Here is a 13376-nt window from a genome sequence, read left to right as displayed (position 1 = left end):
GGTGCTAGGTCAGCATTCTCGCTTCTTACATTCAAACAGCGGTTCGATATAGTTTCCTGTTTGTTTGTTTTCTAATGTATCTACATACACATACATTATAACCAAAACTGATCCTTTTGGTAAATCCGTGTTTTATACACGCAACAGTACATCTTAAGGCATAGACTGGATAATGCTATTATGGAAAAGATGCTTCTGTCTTGAAACCTAAGTGAAAAAGACAGTCCTGTGGGATTTCTGCAAGGTAGAACCTTGGTTTCTAGGTCACCCTGTGCAGGTCCAGTCGGGTGATGCAAAGAGGGTGGTTTGTTATCAACCACTAGGATGACACTCTGAGTGGGCCTGGCTATGAGCCTACGGCCACACCACCCTGAACACGCCTGATCTCGTCTGATCTTGGAAGCCAAGCAGGGTCAGGCCTGGTTAGTACTTGGATGGGAGACCGTCTGGGAATACCAGGTGCTGTAGGCTTAGGCCTCTCGCTTCTTCCAATGGGTGCAGCGCAAGATCCCGGCCTTGTTGGCAAAACTATACCGGCAGATGGACCCTCCCTTCGGAGGTGTTCCTGTGGTTGGTAGGCCATTGGGGTGGACCAATGGTGGATTGATGGCTTTGCGTCACATTTACCAGGTCACCCTGTATGTGTCCAGGTCTCGAGACCCTGCAGGTTACAGAGTCCACGCTCTGTAATGTCAGTCCAGTGGCTATTTGTTCGAAGGTAGGCTTTTCCCCATTTTTGCTCCTCCTCAAAGTAATTTGTACATTAAAAGTGGAGGTGGGGGCACCTTAATCCAGGAGAATCTGGTTCTCGGATCTGTGAACCCTTTTAGGGGTCTCTCTTATCTGTCTGCCTCTGGGGCCAGAACTGCTCACAGGGTTGTTAAGACAACCTTATTAAGAGCCACGGGATTTAATTCAATCCCAGAATTTACCGTTTGTCTAGGGTTTTGTCCTTTCGGTAGAAGTAGTGGGGGCTGGCCTCCACCTGTTTTCTTTAAAGGAACAGGGCTCGGCTCTCTCCTTTGTATTCCACAGCCTATGAGCTTTGTGGTACGATCTCCGCTCATTCTGGCAGGGGGTCCTGCAGATCCAACCTCTGGTTGTTACAAACATGGTGGTTTGATAAAATCTTTCTCTGATTCTTTAGGCCCTTTAGGGCTCTTTACAGGCTAACTGGAACAACGGTTTGCCTGTTGACCGTTGCTGCTGGGTGTCTGCCCGGTAGGCTCTGTCAGGTCAATCGCCCTTCATGGTCTTTCATTCTCATAGAACGGATTCTTTGAAACATTACTTTACACCTCACAAGGTGGTTCCTGAATTTCAGGTCATCCAGGAGATAGTGATCCGTGCCCTTTGTAGGCCGGCGGTCTCTCCTAGGCAGCAATCAACTGGAGATGGTCTGTGCTTTGCATGTCTATGTACATCACGCTGTAATACTTTGGCCATCTGACTCTCTCTTTATCCACTAGAGAATTCATAAGAGGGGCTGGTCTGCTACCATGCAGACTATTGCCAGCCGATATCTGCGGTCGTTTATCAAGCAGGATTCCTTGTTCACCTCACTCCCTGTTCTTGCAGGGGTACGGGCTCATTCCACTACATCTGTGGGTGTGTTTCGGGCTTTTACAGGTGGTGCAACGGCAGAGCAACTTGGCAAGGCGGCAACTTGGTCGTCTGCCAACGATTTCTTACGCTTTTTTGCGTTTGTTATGTTTGCCTCTCAGAACTCGGCATTCGGCCAGAATATACTGGCCGCGGCACAGGCGCGTCCCCACCCTTAGGTGGCTGCTTTAGGACATCCCAATGTAATCCCTCTGGCCCCTGACGTCTGCCGCAGAAGAAACTGAGATTTATGTCTTACCTGTTAAATCTCTTTCTTCAAGGACGTCAGGGGCCACAGGGATCCCTCCCTGCCGCGCCTGCTTCATGGTATTGAAGTTCATAGTTCCTCCGTTGAGTGAACTTAGTTAAAAGTTCCTTTGTTGAGGTACTTATACATGTCACAGTTATGGTTCCTCTGTTGAGCAACCACACACACATATATTGGTTGAATGTGTTACTGTATGGGTTTCTCTTCCTTCTATCTTGTCTCCTGCCTGGCTTTGGGAAAAACTGAAAGTAAGCTAGCCTAGGAGGCGGGGTAGAGGAGGGAGGAGCCAGGGCTGTCTCTGGGCAGTCCAGAAGTTTTATCCTTTCTGGTGCTGGAAAGGTCGTGACCTCACTCTCTACCCAATGTAATCCCTGTGGCCCCTGACGTCCTCGAAGAAAGAGATTTAACAGGTAAGACATAAATCTCAGTATTTGTTCCCACCTCTCCCGAAGGTCCTACAGTGAATTTAAGGTCCAATTCAGGTTGACTCCGTAAGCAACAAACATCACAGCTTACTTAAACACCTGAGACGCCGCCTGCCTGAACGCGACCCACAAATAAAAAACATTCTCACATGCCCCTGCTGCAGGAGAAATCTGGTTTCTCCAGCCCTTGCAAATCGAAGTCGGTGAAAGCCGACTTATTTGCGGGCAGCTGACGTTTTGTGCTGTCAGCTGCCCACCCCAGGAAGGCGTCTGCCTGCTGACATTCCCATGAAAATGCCCAGAGTTTTCATTCGTATGCACATAAAATATTGGGCGTTCCCATGGTCGAGACATGTTCCCAACCCCCTGCCCGCCCTGATGCTTGCGTGCTGCTTGGTGACTATGCAAGTCGCCGAAGACCTTTGCAAAGGGGGGGGGGGGGGGGGGGGGGCATGGATATGCTGCAGAGGTTAACTTCTTTCCTCCTTTATAGCCAGTTCTACTACATCAAGGTCCTTGTCTCAACCCAGATTGGTTTTGCTCGACTCTTGAGACCAGGAGCCTAAGAGCAAAAGGGTGGTTGACACCATGATTTAAGCTAGAAAACAAGTTACTGCCAGGATATAACGTAAGGTTTGGAATTTGTATTTTTCTTAGTGAACATCGTGGCTTTTCGGTTTAATAATTTCTATAGGAGGTCTGCGACTTCTGTCTCTCAAAGGGCAGGTTTTGGTTATTTTCTAGAGACACTTTGTAAGTGCATTGAACCTGAAACAAACCCCCCCCCCTCCTTAAGCAGTTGGAGCACTTGTATCGGCCTGCAACACTGGCCCGAGTCTCCAGCGCATATGAGGAGCTGCTGTCTATACGCTACCAGGAAGGGATGTCTCTGGCGCTGGCAGTGGGAGCCAGGTTGTCTCCACCCCTACTAGAACACAAGATTACATTTTGGCACGCAGCACTATTCTAATGTACTGCCCATTATCCTGGCATTGAAGCCGGTTCCAGTTAGCCCCTACCTAACCCCTTGGCAGACCCCCCTCTTGCGGGTTAGTTGCACTGGGCTCACTCTTCCCTCTCTAGGAAACCGGGCAGCCATATTGTTCCAATGACTGCTTTAGACACTAAGAACCTCAGCGAAAAGTAGAAGAGGCTTCCAGCCTCCCTGTATACCTCACTCCTATAGTCTGGTTATACATTTTGCTCCTTCATTTTCAGTTAGGATTGGTTTGAGCACTGGCTTGTCTGAGCTTGAGGCACAGTGGCAGGTTGAGAGGGAGCAAGAAGAAAAAAGGGAAGCAAGGAGAAAGATTAGAGGCAGAGAAAGAGATAGGAGACCGAGGGAGAAGTGATGGTTTAGGGAGGGGGCAAGGGTGGAGAGAATTTTATTTGTCAGTACAGGTATTTGTAAATTAGAATTTGTCTTGTACAAAGAATAGCTGGCGGATAGAAGACAAAAGCCTCCATTTGATTACCCCAGATTTTTAATCCTCAAAGATCCGTCAGGTGCCACAATTTATCAGGGATCTTTTTCACTTCCGTCTGGTGAAAAACACACGTTTCACTGAACCTGTGTGTTTGGGTGAAAATGTTTCTTCAGTGCAGATTAAATACTGGCCATAGTAATATCAATGGCAGGTATTCAATGCGGCCGGCGAGGGGGTTAAACAGTGAGGATTGCAGAAAACCAGCGATCCTCGCTGTTTAACCCCCGCGCTTGCCGCTCGCTCTATTCAATGTTCTGGGGAAATCCTCGCTGTCACAGGATGGCGAGAATTCCCCAAAACAGCGAGACCCGCGGCTAATGTTTTTAGCCGCGAGTCTCGCTGCTTCTGGAGCCGCGTACGCCAATTCCCCCTTGCTCAAAAAATGGTGAGAGGGGGAATTGGCGTTTGAGGGGTGGTGCATTGAATACTGACAGGGTGAGTGGTGACAGTGAGCAGGAAGTCCTCCTCGCTGTCGCCTCTCGCCCACAGCATTAAATACCTGCCATTGTGTGTGGGGAGATTGTCCTGGGGCTACAGTAACTGCTTTTAAGACCACTTTTCTACCTTTCTTGAGATTCCACAGTAACAGAAGTGCTCATTTACATGTTCCGATCTGGGTGGGTCCTTAGAGCATCTTGAGGTTTGTGGTTCATGAGGAGCATTTCCAGTTTGTAGTATTGCTATTTGGACTTTCCATGGCTCCTCAAGTCTTCACTCTGCTCATAGGGGGAAAGATAAAACGGGACAGAGAATTAGGCATAATACAGCAGGGGAGAAAGAAGGTGACAGATACTAAAGGATTGCGCATCCTAGCCCACTCTTTGGAATATCTGAGATTTAATATACATCTCATTGTAAACCTTCACCAGTCTAATAAATGGGTCATCAATTGGTGGAAATTTACACTTTTTTTGTTACTTGGGAGCCTTGTGGGTTTCACTTCACAGCGACAATTAGTCCCTACAAGTTTCGCACCATCCTATTAGGTGACAGGTGTACGTCCACACTTGCCTGCAAATCCTCTGCTCTAGTCCCCACCATCAAAATGGTGAAGTGTCTACGATTTCTCTCTCAACCTTTACAAATGGCAATCCTTGCCAACTGGGACTACTCCCCCCTGCATTTTTAGTAGCAGATCACTCTTTCATCACTCCTTCTTGTGGTGGCTCTACCTGGTTCATCTGGACAAGAGCTGCTCCTTTTAAAACTGGGTCTTACTCCCCATCGACCCAGTCTTAAGGTAATAGGAGCCATTCACTTATTGTTTCGGGTTGGTTGGGGTGGCTCAGGAGAGCCAGCTACCCTTCAAGATATTGGAACTCAGAGCAGTTTACAAAACACTTTGCAAAGTGCTACCCCATCTCCAGCACATAGCAGTCAATGTTCATTTGGACAAGATTATCATAGCGTAAATAAACCCTCAGGACAGCACACAAAATCATGCTGCCATAATGGAGGGAAGTCTGTTGAGATTGTCCTCAAGCAGCAGTGTAATTCCCTGTCGTTTGAGCAAGAAAGCCTTTTACCCAGACAACTCCTAGTCCGCCACTGCTTCCTGCCACACAGACATAATTGTGCCACAACTACCAGCTTCCAAAATAATGCTCGGGCACCAGGTATCACTTCAAAAAAGGAGATTGAGCAAAACAATCGGGCGCTGCATCTGGTTGTTGGCTGCCTCAATTCCACCGAAGGGGGGACTTTTCCCTTATGTCCCCAGGAAAGCAATAGGTTAAATTTGTATTAGATGGAAGAGATGGCGCTTACCCAATGTAATCATAAATATATATTGTTATCTTTCAATGTTTCTTCCTCCGATTCTTTCATTCTTAAACTGTCATTCTCACGACATAGTAGAGATTATCTCATACAAAACAGGTAAAAAGAATAAAAATGGAGCAGAATTGGGCTCACTGAGTCATATGAATTCCTTAAAATTTTGCCCCAGACTCATTAGATACCTTTTGATGATTGTTACAGCTTATACTTGTGTGAGTAAAGGTACGCTCATTGAAGAACAGATACAGAAAAAAGTCTTAAGTAAAAAGAAACCCAGTTAGTCTTATCCTCACTACATAGTTATGTAAATGAGGTAGGAATCCCATGGCCTTGTGCTTAACTTTTAGGCGGGCTGTAGGGGTTAATGGACACCGGGACGGGTGGGAAGTTTTCATCTATTTGTGCTGGTCAGCTCACCTTTACCCATGGCTAAACCTATGTCCCTCTGGAATTTATGAAGAGTATTTTAGAGTTAAGAACAAATGTCTCATTATTTAACAAAGTATTGGAGAAATACAAATTAGTCCACCTTAACCTCATTTGTGCAGAGTTTCCGAACTACTGAACGCTGTCTGGTCGATAAATGTCTGTGCTGTGATCCTAAGTTATAGTAAATGTTACATTTTTTTCCTCTAGAACATGGTGAAAATGAAAACAATGATCAGTCCCGATCTTCATGGAGAGGAGGTAGGAATGTGCTGGCCAACTTTGACAAAATGTAACCTAAATGCTCCAATTTAATTTTTCTTAATATTTGCCTCATGTTCAGATTTTTTTAAGCTTTTATATACAGCGCATAACATCTCTTATGTAAAAGAAACAAAAACAAATAATTTTCATTTTACTCTGTGGCTCATTGCTATTCTGGAATGAGGTGCACAATTATTATTGAACATTGTTACAATTCGTCCTTTTTGAACCAGAGGTAAGCTGGACTTATTTTACTGCACAAATTCTTAAGCATTGTCCCTTCTCGGCAAGACGTTTCACACATCTTTCTCCTTCATCCACTAGGTGTCACTGGAGTTACACTGGGGAATAGAAGGCAACCACAGGGAGCATGGGCACTTTAAATATAAAATTAGTGTGGCCAACTTCTCCCCTGAACTTTCACAGTCTCTGAAAGATAGGGAGACATCTAGAAGCCAGCAGAGTGATTTAGCCTCTGCGGTACAGAGCCTCACCAGAGAGTTAGCTCCGTGGCACTCTGACCCTCGTCCTTCCTTCTCACGGCTCCCCCCACTCTTGCAGAGGAAGAAAACCTCTCCACTACAAGTGGTCTCCCCTGATTCTGACAACATGCCAGAATTAGAGGAGGGTAAATTTGCACCCCCAGAGGATATGCAGGATGTTCTTCCTTTTGATACACTAGACCCTCCCCAACCCTCACACGGGATTGAGGACTTAATTGACATGGTCAAAGTCGCCTGTAATGTTACAGAGGGATAAGATACTCCTAGCCGACCATCCCTTTTTGGCAAAAAAAAACTAAAGCAGTCATCCAACTTCCCCTCTGCGGAAGAATTAGATGACCATGTAAACAAGGCCTGGAAACATCCAGACAAACGTTTTCAAACCCCTCGCAGGTTTTTACAAAATTATCCCTTACTGCCTGAAGGCAGAAAGAAAGTAGAAATACACTCAGTGGTGGACTCATCCGTGTCGTGACTGTCAAGAGACAGTCCTTCCAGTTTCTGGGGCCACCATCCTCAAGGACATCTCTGACCGCAAGTTGTAGTAAACCTTGAAAAATATTTATTCAGTTGCTTGGGGTATTGCAGTGTCTGGCGCAAGTCGGTTGCTGGGTTAATAAGGCCATAGGTATATGGGTCTCACAAATCTCATCTGAGATACATGAGGGCTCAGACCCTGCTACTATCATGCAGCTGTCAGATCAGATTCAAGAGGCTTCCACTTTTCTGATGGAGGCCTCCTCTGACGTTTGTATTGTTGCAGCTAGAGCAGGGCTGGGCAACACCGGCCCTCCAGATGTTAATGAACTACACATCCCAGGATGCTTTGCATTAGTTTTGCTATGTGGCCATGCTGAAACTGATGCAAGGCATGCTGGGATGTGTAGTTCATCAACATCTGGAGGGCCGGTGTTGCCCAGCCCTGTGCTAGAGTTTCTGCATGATCTGTTTCGGCTTGAAGAGCCCTCTGGTTACGCCAGTGGCAGGCAGACGCTGATTCAAAGCGTGTAGTGGAGTCCTTGGCTTTCAATGGGGAGCTCCTGTTTGGCCCAGAGCTGGATAAATGGATATCCCAGGCGACAGGAGGTAAGTCTCACTTCCTCCCCTCTGCATCACCACCTCCTTCTCGCAGGACCGCCCAGGTGCCATCCTTTCGGTCCTTTCGTCCCTCAAACAGATTTCGAGGTCGATCCAGAGGGGGTGCTCCTTCACACTGAGGTTCCAGAGGCTGCAGCAGAGGTGCCTCTGCAACCACACTGGACCCCAAAACCACCAAGCCAACAGCATGACTGTCTTCTGTCCCAGCTGGGGTGCCGGCTAGGGATGCGCTGCAGTTTGGTGCACTTATTTTCTAAACAATGGATTTTGATTCTGTATTTGGCAGTGTGGCATCCCTATAGCCCTTGTATGGGCTGAGATTCCACGAACCTGCTATTAGCGAGCGTCAGTGTTCCAGTGGCTATATGCTTAAATACTCCTGCATATAAAACCACAGGAATTGCTGGCAAGGGTATAGTTCCCCAAAACACCTATGTTGTGGGACACCCGATATAATACGCATTTACTGTGATGGTCAAACACACACCCTATTAAGGCAACACTAATATTAGTTCTTCCTGTAGCCTATACAGGCAGGTTACTACAGTGAACTCAGATACCAACAATTGGGCGCCCCGAATACTTGCAGTAAGGTCACATGACCAGTATATTGTAAGGTTTATCTCTACTACATTAATACTGCTTGTTTCTGCCATATATCACATATATAAGATAGTTACATGTGATTATTAACAATGGTCAGTGCACCATCTGTCCGTCACCTTTGGTTTTAAATATTGTGTGAATTCCACTGTCTGTGTTTTCGTTTAAGTATTTTCGCAGCCTTTTAAAATAAACGTTAAATAAAGGTTATATTTTATCTCCTTTCTGGTGCACCTACAAAAAGGACATTTCTTTCTCAATATTTCTCTAAATAATTGTACAAGTGTGTACACACCTTTTAAGCTACATATGTCCATTGGTTGCACACCCCCACTTTCAAAATCAATATTCAATTACATGTAATGTAAGGGGGTCCATTGCCATATACAGTCTTGTGCGACTGGCATCCCTCTCCCTTCACTAGTGGTAACAGACCTAGCCCAAACCCATAAAATCAGTCCCATACCATTATCCTTTCTCCACCAAACTTCACATTGGAGTATCTAGCAGGAATGGAGAGTCTATTGCGAAGTTTGCATCCTATCACAGTACCACACTTTGGGGCAGAAGTATTAAGCCTGGAGAAGAGATAAAGTGGAGATAACGTAGAAGGAGATAAAGCACCAGCCAATCAGCTGTGTTTGAAATAGGACCGTTGTGATTTGATTGGCTGGTGCGTGATCTCCTTCCACTTTATCTCCACTTTATCTCCAGTTTATCTCCAGTTTATCTCTTCTTCAGGCTTAATACATCTGCCCCTTTGTCACTGAACTCTTCAGAACATCCCACTTTGTATGACCAATGTTTGTAAATGGAGATTGCATTGGTAGGTTGATTTTTTACACCTGTGGTAACGGGTCTGATTAAAACCGAAATGCAATAATGAACAAGTATGGGCAAATAATTATATATACATTTATACATATAAAAAGTAAGTTGACTGTCCTTTTTTTCCTTTTCAGTGCAGAGTTGTGTAATGCTAATGTTTTTGCTTCTCTATCTTTTTAGGGTTCAATGATAATGAGAGTACAAAACGTAATGGTTTCCCAAGGAGAGGGGGTAAGCAAGGAAATATCCTCCCCATCTTGATAAATTTTCAGTTTTTATTACCAGCAGATAAGTGGCAACTAGTGATGTGGGAGCATGCGTCAGCCAGCACTCAACTCCTGGCCGTACACGCTTTCATCTCAAAATCACCCAGTGTTTAGGGGCCTTTAGTCTACTGCAAAATAAGAGCATCGCCAGGAAGTTTTCAGATTACTATTTTTAGTGGCCACATATCCTAAATGTTTCCCTGTCACACAAGAACATTTTGAGAACTATGAAGCTGCCAAAACACTTTGCTATGTTTAAACAATGAAGGCCTCTTTTAAAATGGTGAAGTGCTCATTAAGTTAGAAAAGTGATACTAATTGGGTATTCAGAAAGTCTTTTGTAGCACCTAATCTAGAGCAGAAAATATTGTAAGTAGTTTTGACATGTATGTGGGAAAGACAATAATATGGTGGGAGATAAGTTAAGTCCGATATTTGGCTCTGTGAAGAAGTTCCAAGATTTATTCAACTATCTGGATCGCGCCCTGCACCTAAGCTGGGAGATGCCGCATGGCCACACGATCATTTTGATTTCTGCTTGGATCTTAGGGGGGTGAGAGCAGAAATTGTTTAGTTTCATGAGTATTGGGCCCCATACGTCAGCAATCACAATTAATGGATTTCCAGATCCAGGGATTTTTTGGCCAGATAAATGGATTCTACAATCTATTTGACTTGCCCACACATTACAGATTTATTTCAGTGATCGGCAGATTTTTCCATCTAAAGATTGCATCTTCATATCTGGAAATTGCCCAATCAATTGTCCTTCAGCTGTTTATAATAGATGAAGACGAATTGGGAATGCCCACACACATAAAAAAGATCTGCAGATAATACCAGATTATTAAGCATGTTTAAAAATCTTATTAAGCAATCGATTGGCGATCCCTATTAATTTTTTTATTGTGATTGCCAAAAGGGGGAGCCCACACATCTAAAATTGTGACAATCCTCTCCAGATCTCAGGATTGTCACAATTAATTGCTGATGTATTGGATCTATAAGTCTACAATTTGTGGTAAACTCTGTTCCAAAACATGGTCTCCAAGGCACCCTAACACTACTTCAGGTTTTATTGATATCCATGCTTTGCCACAGGTAACTTAAATACCTCAAGTAAGTTTGTTTTTAAACTATCTGTACCTATGCATGGATACCCATGCATTGTATTGCTTACAGTATGTGCGGTTGCTGTAGCTGTATACTCTTTAAGATCTCTAAACTTTCCTGGATGAATAATTTATTGCATAAGCTTGTAGATCATTTATAGTTAATGTTTCTTCTGTGGCAGACGTCAGGGGCCAAAGGGATTACATTGGGTAGAGAGTGAGGTCACGACCTTTCCAGCACCAGAAAGGATAAAACTTCTGGACTGCCCAGAGACAGCCCTGGCTCCTCCCTCCTCTACCCCGCTAGCTTACTTTCAGTTTTGATTGTGCTGGCAGGAGCCAACACGCATTTTGAAAGGGCTGCTGTTAAAGCAGCTTAAACTTCGTTTTTAATTTTTTTTTTTTATTCTTATTTTTACACTGACTGGAGTCAGTGACAGAGCAGCAGCGCCGGGGGTCTTTTAGACCCCTGCACTGCGCTCCATCACCCGGGACCCGGCAGCCCAACACCACCCACGTGGTTCCCACAAGTGGAGGTGTTCGGCTGGCTCTGAAGCACTGGAGAGCACAGCCGCGACGGGGACCGGGACATCAGCGGTGAGCACCGCTTACAGGTAAAGCGCTCCCTGCTGGGAGCGCGCGCGTGCACATTTCTAATGGCGGCTGAGCAGCTCGGCGAGGGGGATCGCCGGGCTGCACTAGCAAGCGGCAGAACCGCCGCCTCTCGTAGTGTTGTGCACTCTGTCCCGCTGGACCACCAGGGAGACTTTGAGTGTGGGCAGTGGCGTCGGTAAGCGGGGCCGCCCGGCAAGCGCCGGATCCCCGCCATTTTACCGGCGCCACATGAGTCATTTAATCCCGGTGGCCATTTGCTAGTAGGGGGAGGGAGCCTCTCCTCACACAGCCCCTCTCCCGGAGACAGGAGCTAGGATGTACCCACGGGTTTCCAGCCCTGATCTCTTCCTGCCTGCCTGCTGCAAGTGTAAGGACAAAGAGAGCTTCTTGCCGTTCTGGAGTTCCATCTCTTCACTGCCGGGCCATTTGGGCAAATCTCCCCTGTACCTCTCCTACTGGAGCACAGGGTACAGTACTTTATGCTCCTGCCGGCCTTTGTGCTTTGCGGAGCTCAGTGCCACTTTTATTATTATTTGCATTGTGCTATGTCATAACTGTTAACACCATCACTGCATGTCAGAAGTATAGGTGTTTGCTGTACCAGTTTAGCTGCCTCTTGTACAATCTTAGAGGACAGCGATAGTGACACAGGGACTCCTATATTGGTGTCCTGCACTCATTGCAAGTCCGGCCAGCCTGTGCATATGAGTATAGCCTAATGGCGCGGCTACCCTTTCAAAAAGGGACGCCATTGTAAGAACGTAGCTGGTCAGGAGGGGAGCTTACCGCAGGGTTTGCTCCCAAAGACCATGGTACTTTCCCAGCTATCACGCGGTTCTGGCGGTCATTTTAACATAAAAAAACTTGCCGCCATTGCACGCTGCTGAAGCTCCTGACTGCTAATGCCAGGGCTGTGTTCAAGCTTGTCCTGGTTAACTGCATATTGAATGCAGTAGCTCCCCCAGGTTCTGTGATCAGACAGTGGGGTTTAGAGCATAGTGGGACAGTATTGGGCTGTATGTAAATTAGGTCATAGCACTCCTGTGTTATATACCATGGTGTTGTTGATGGCCTGGGCAGCTCATCTCCTTTATACTGTCTCTTATCCAGTGATTCTATCTCTGGTTACCTATACCTACTCTCTCTCCCTGTGTGTGTGTGTAGTGTATATATTGTCAGGTGGAAAGTGTATAACTCAGTTTACATTGTCATCTGAGGCATGTCTCTGCTGCCTTCCCTGATGTATTTTTCCTCTGTGACATAGAGATCGTTAGATTTCTGCAATAAGCCTCTAATTGTGCAATGTGTATCTGCTGGCTGACAAAATAAAAACCCCTTCTTGCTTTCTTCCAGAAAGATACTGTGTTCTCAGATTACAGTTTATGGGGGGACAGTTTGCTGCCAGCTAGGTCATACAGAGGACAGCAGGAAGTCTTATACCCTGCTATCAGAGTGACACAGAGGTCACTCCATTAATCAAAGGCAAGGGCAGCAATGTCTAATGCAGAGAGCATGACTTGTATGTTACTAACTCATGAGTTAGCAAAGTTTTCCATAGCAAGTCAATTAGAAATCACAGTGTGTGCAGCCATTACAGTTCTGGTCCAGACACTTAGTGCAAGACATCTCTGCTAACTTTTAAACGCTGTCGGAACATAGTCCAGGCCTGTTTTACCCTAATAGAGCAATAGCTCAATCAGTAACGCTCCCGTCTCTTAAGTAGACAAGTCGCACGGCTATAAGGATTCAGTCCCCACAAAATACCAGGGGTTATTTCATGTTCTGACAGGGCACTATGGCAAACGTCACCAACGGTGGACTAATTTCTCCACAGGATAACCTTCGGTATTCCTGTTCATTGGAAGTTGGAACATTGCACTGTCACATATAGAGCTGGTTGTGGTGTGTACGCACAATACAATCCAGTGTGGGATCTGACTATGTAGTCGGATTTACATTCGGATCACATGCATGTAAAATGCAGATCGCATATTTGAGATAATTTGACTTAGTATTCCTCCAGGCCTCTAGTAGCCTTGCACCCCAGCGGGGTAGCATTTTTGGGAGATGCAGCTGTGGAAGTGCAGTACGAACTGTGTA

The 13376-nt window shown here is 45.7% G+C and overlaps 1 protein-coding gene and 1 non-coding gene across 3 annotated transcripts in view; both read left to right on the top strand.

Annotated features, from left to right (window-relative positions):
- The window catches only part of DDX4 (DEAD-box helicase 4), a 143848-nt gene that overhangs the window by 64741 nt on the left and 65731 nt on the right, over window positions 1–13376 (top strand). For both annotated transcript variants that reach the window (XM_083153586.1, XM_083153576.1), the window contains 2 exons: window positions 6198–6248; window positions 9464–9514. In XM_083153586.1, coding sequence (XP_083009712.1) covers window positions 6198–6248; window positions 9464–9514 — 102 coding nt within the window. The remainder of the gene's footprint in view (window positions 1–6197; window positions 6249–9463; window positions 9515–13376) is intronic.
- LOC146047917 (5S ribosomal RNA) lies at window positions 353–471 on the top strand. The gene has a single exon (XR_014466072.1). It is a non-coding gene; the product is annotated as a 5S ribosomal RNA (ribosomal RNA).

Source organism: Crinia signifera, chromosome 1, assembly GCF_055691185.1.
Source record: "Crinia signifera chromosome 1, ASM5569118v1, whole genome shotgun sequence".
Classification (NCBI taxonomy): domain Eukaryota; kingdom Metazoa; phylum Chordata; class Amphibia; order Anura; family Myobatrachidae; genus Crinia; species Crinia signifera.
The sequence above is the reverse complement of the archived record's forward strand: the minus strand, read 5'-3'. Positions and strand labels throughout refer to the sequence as shown.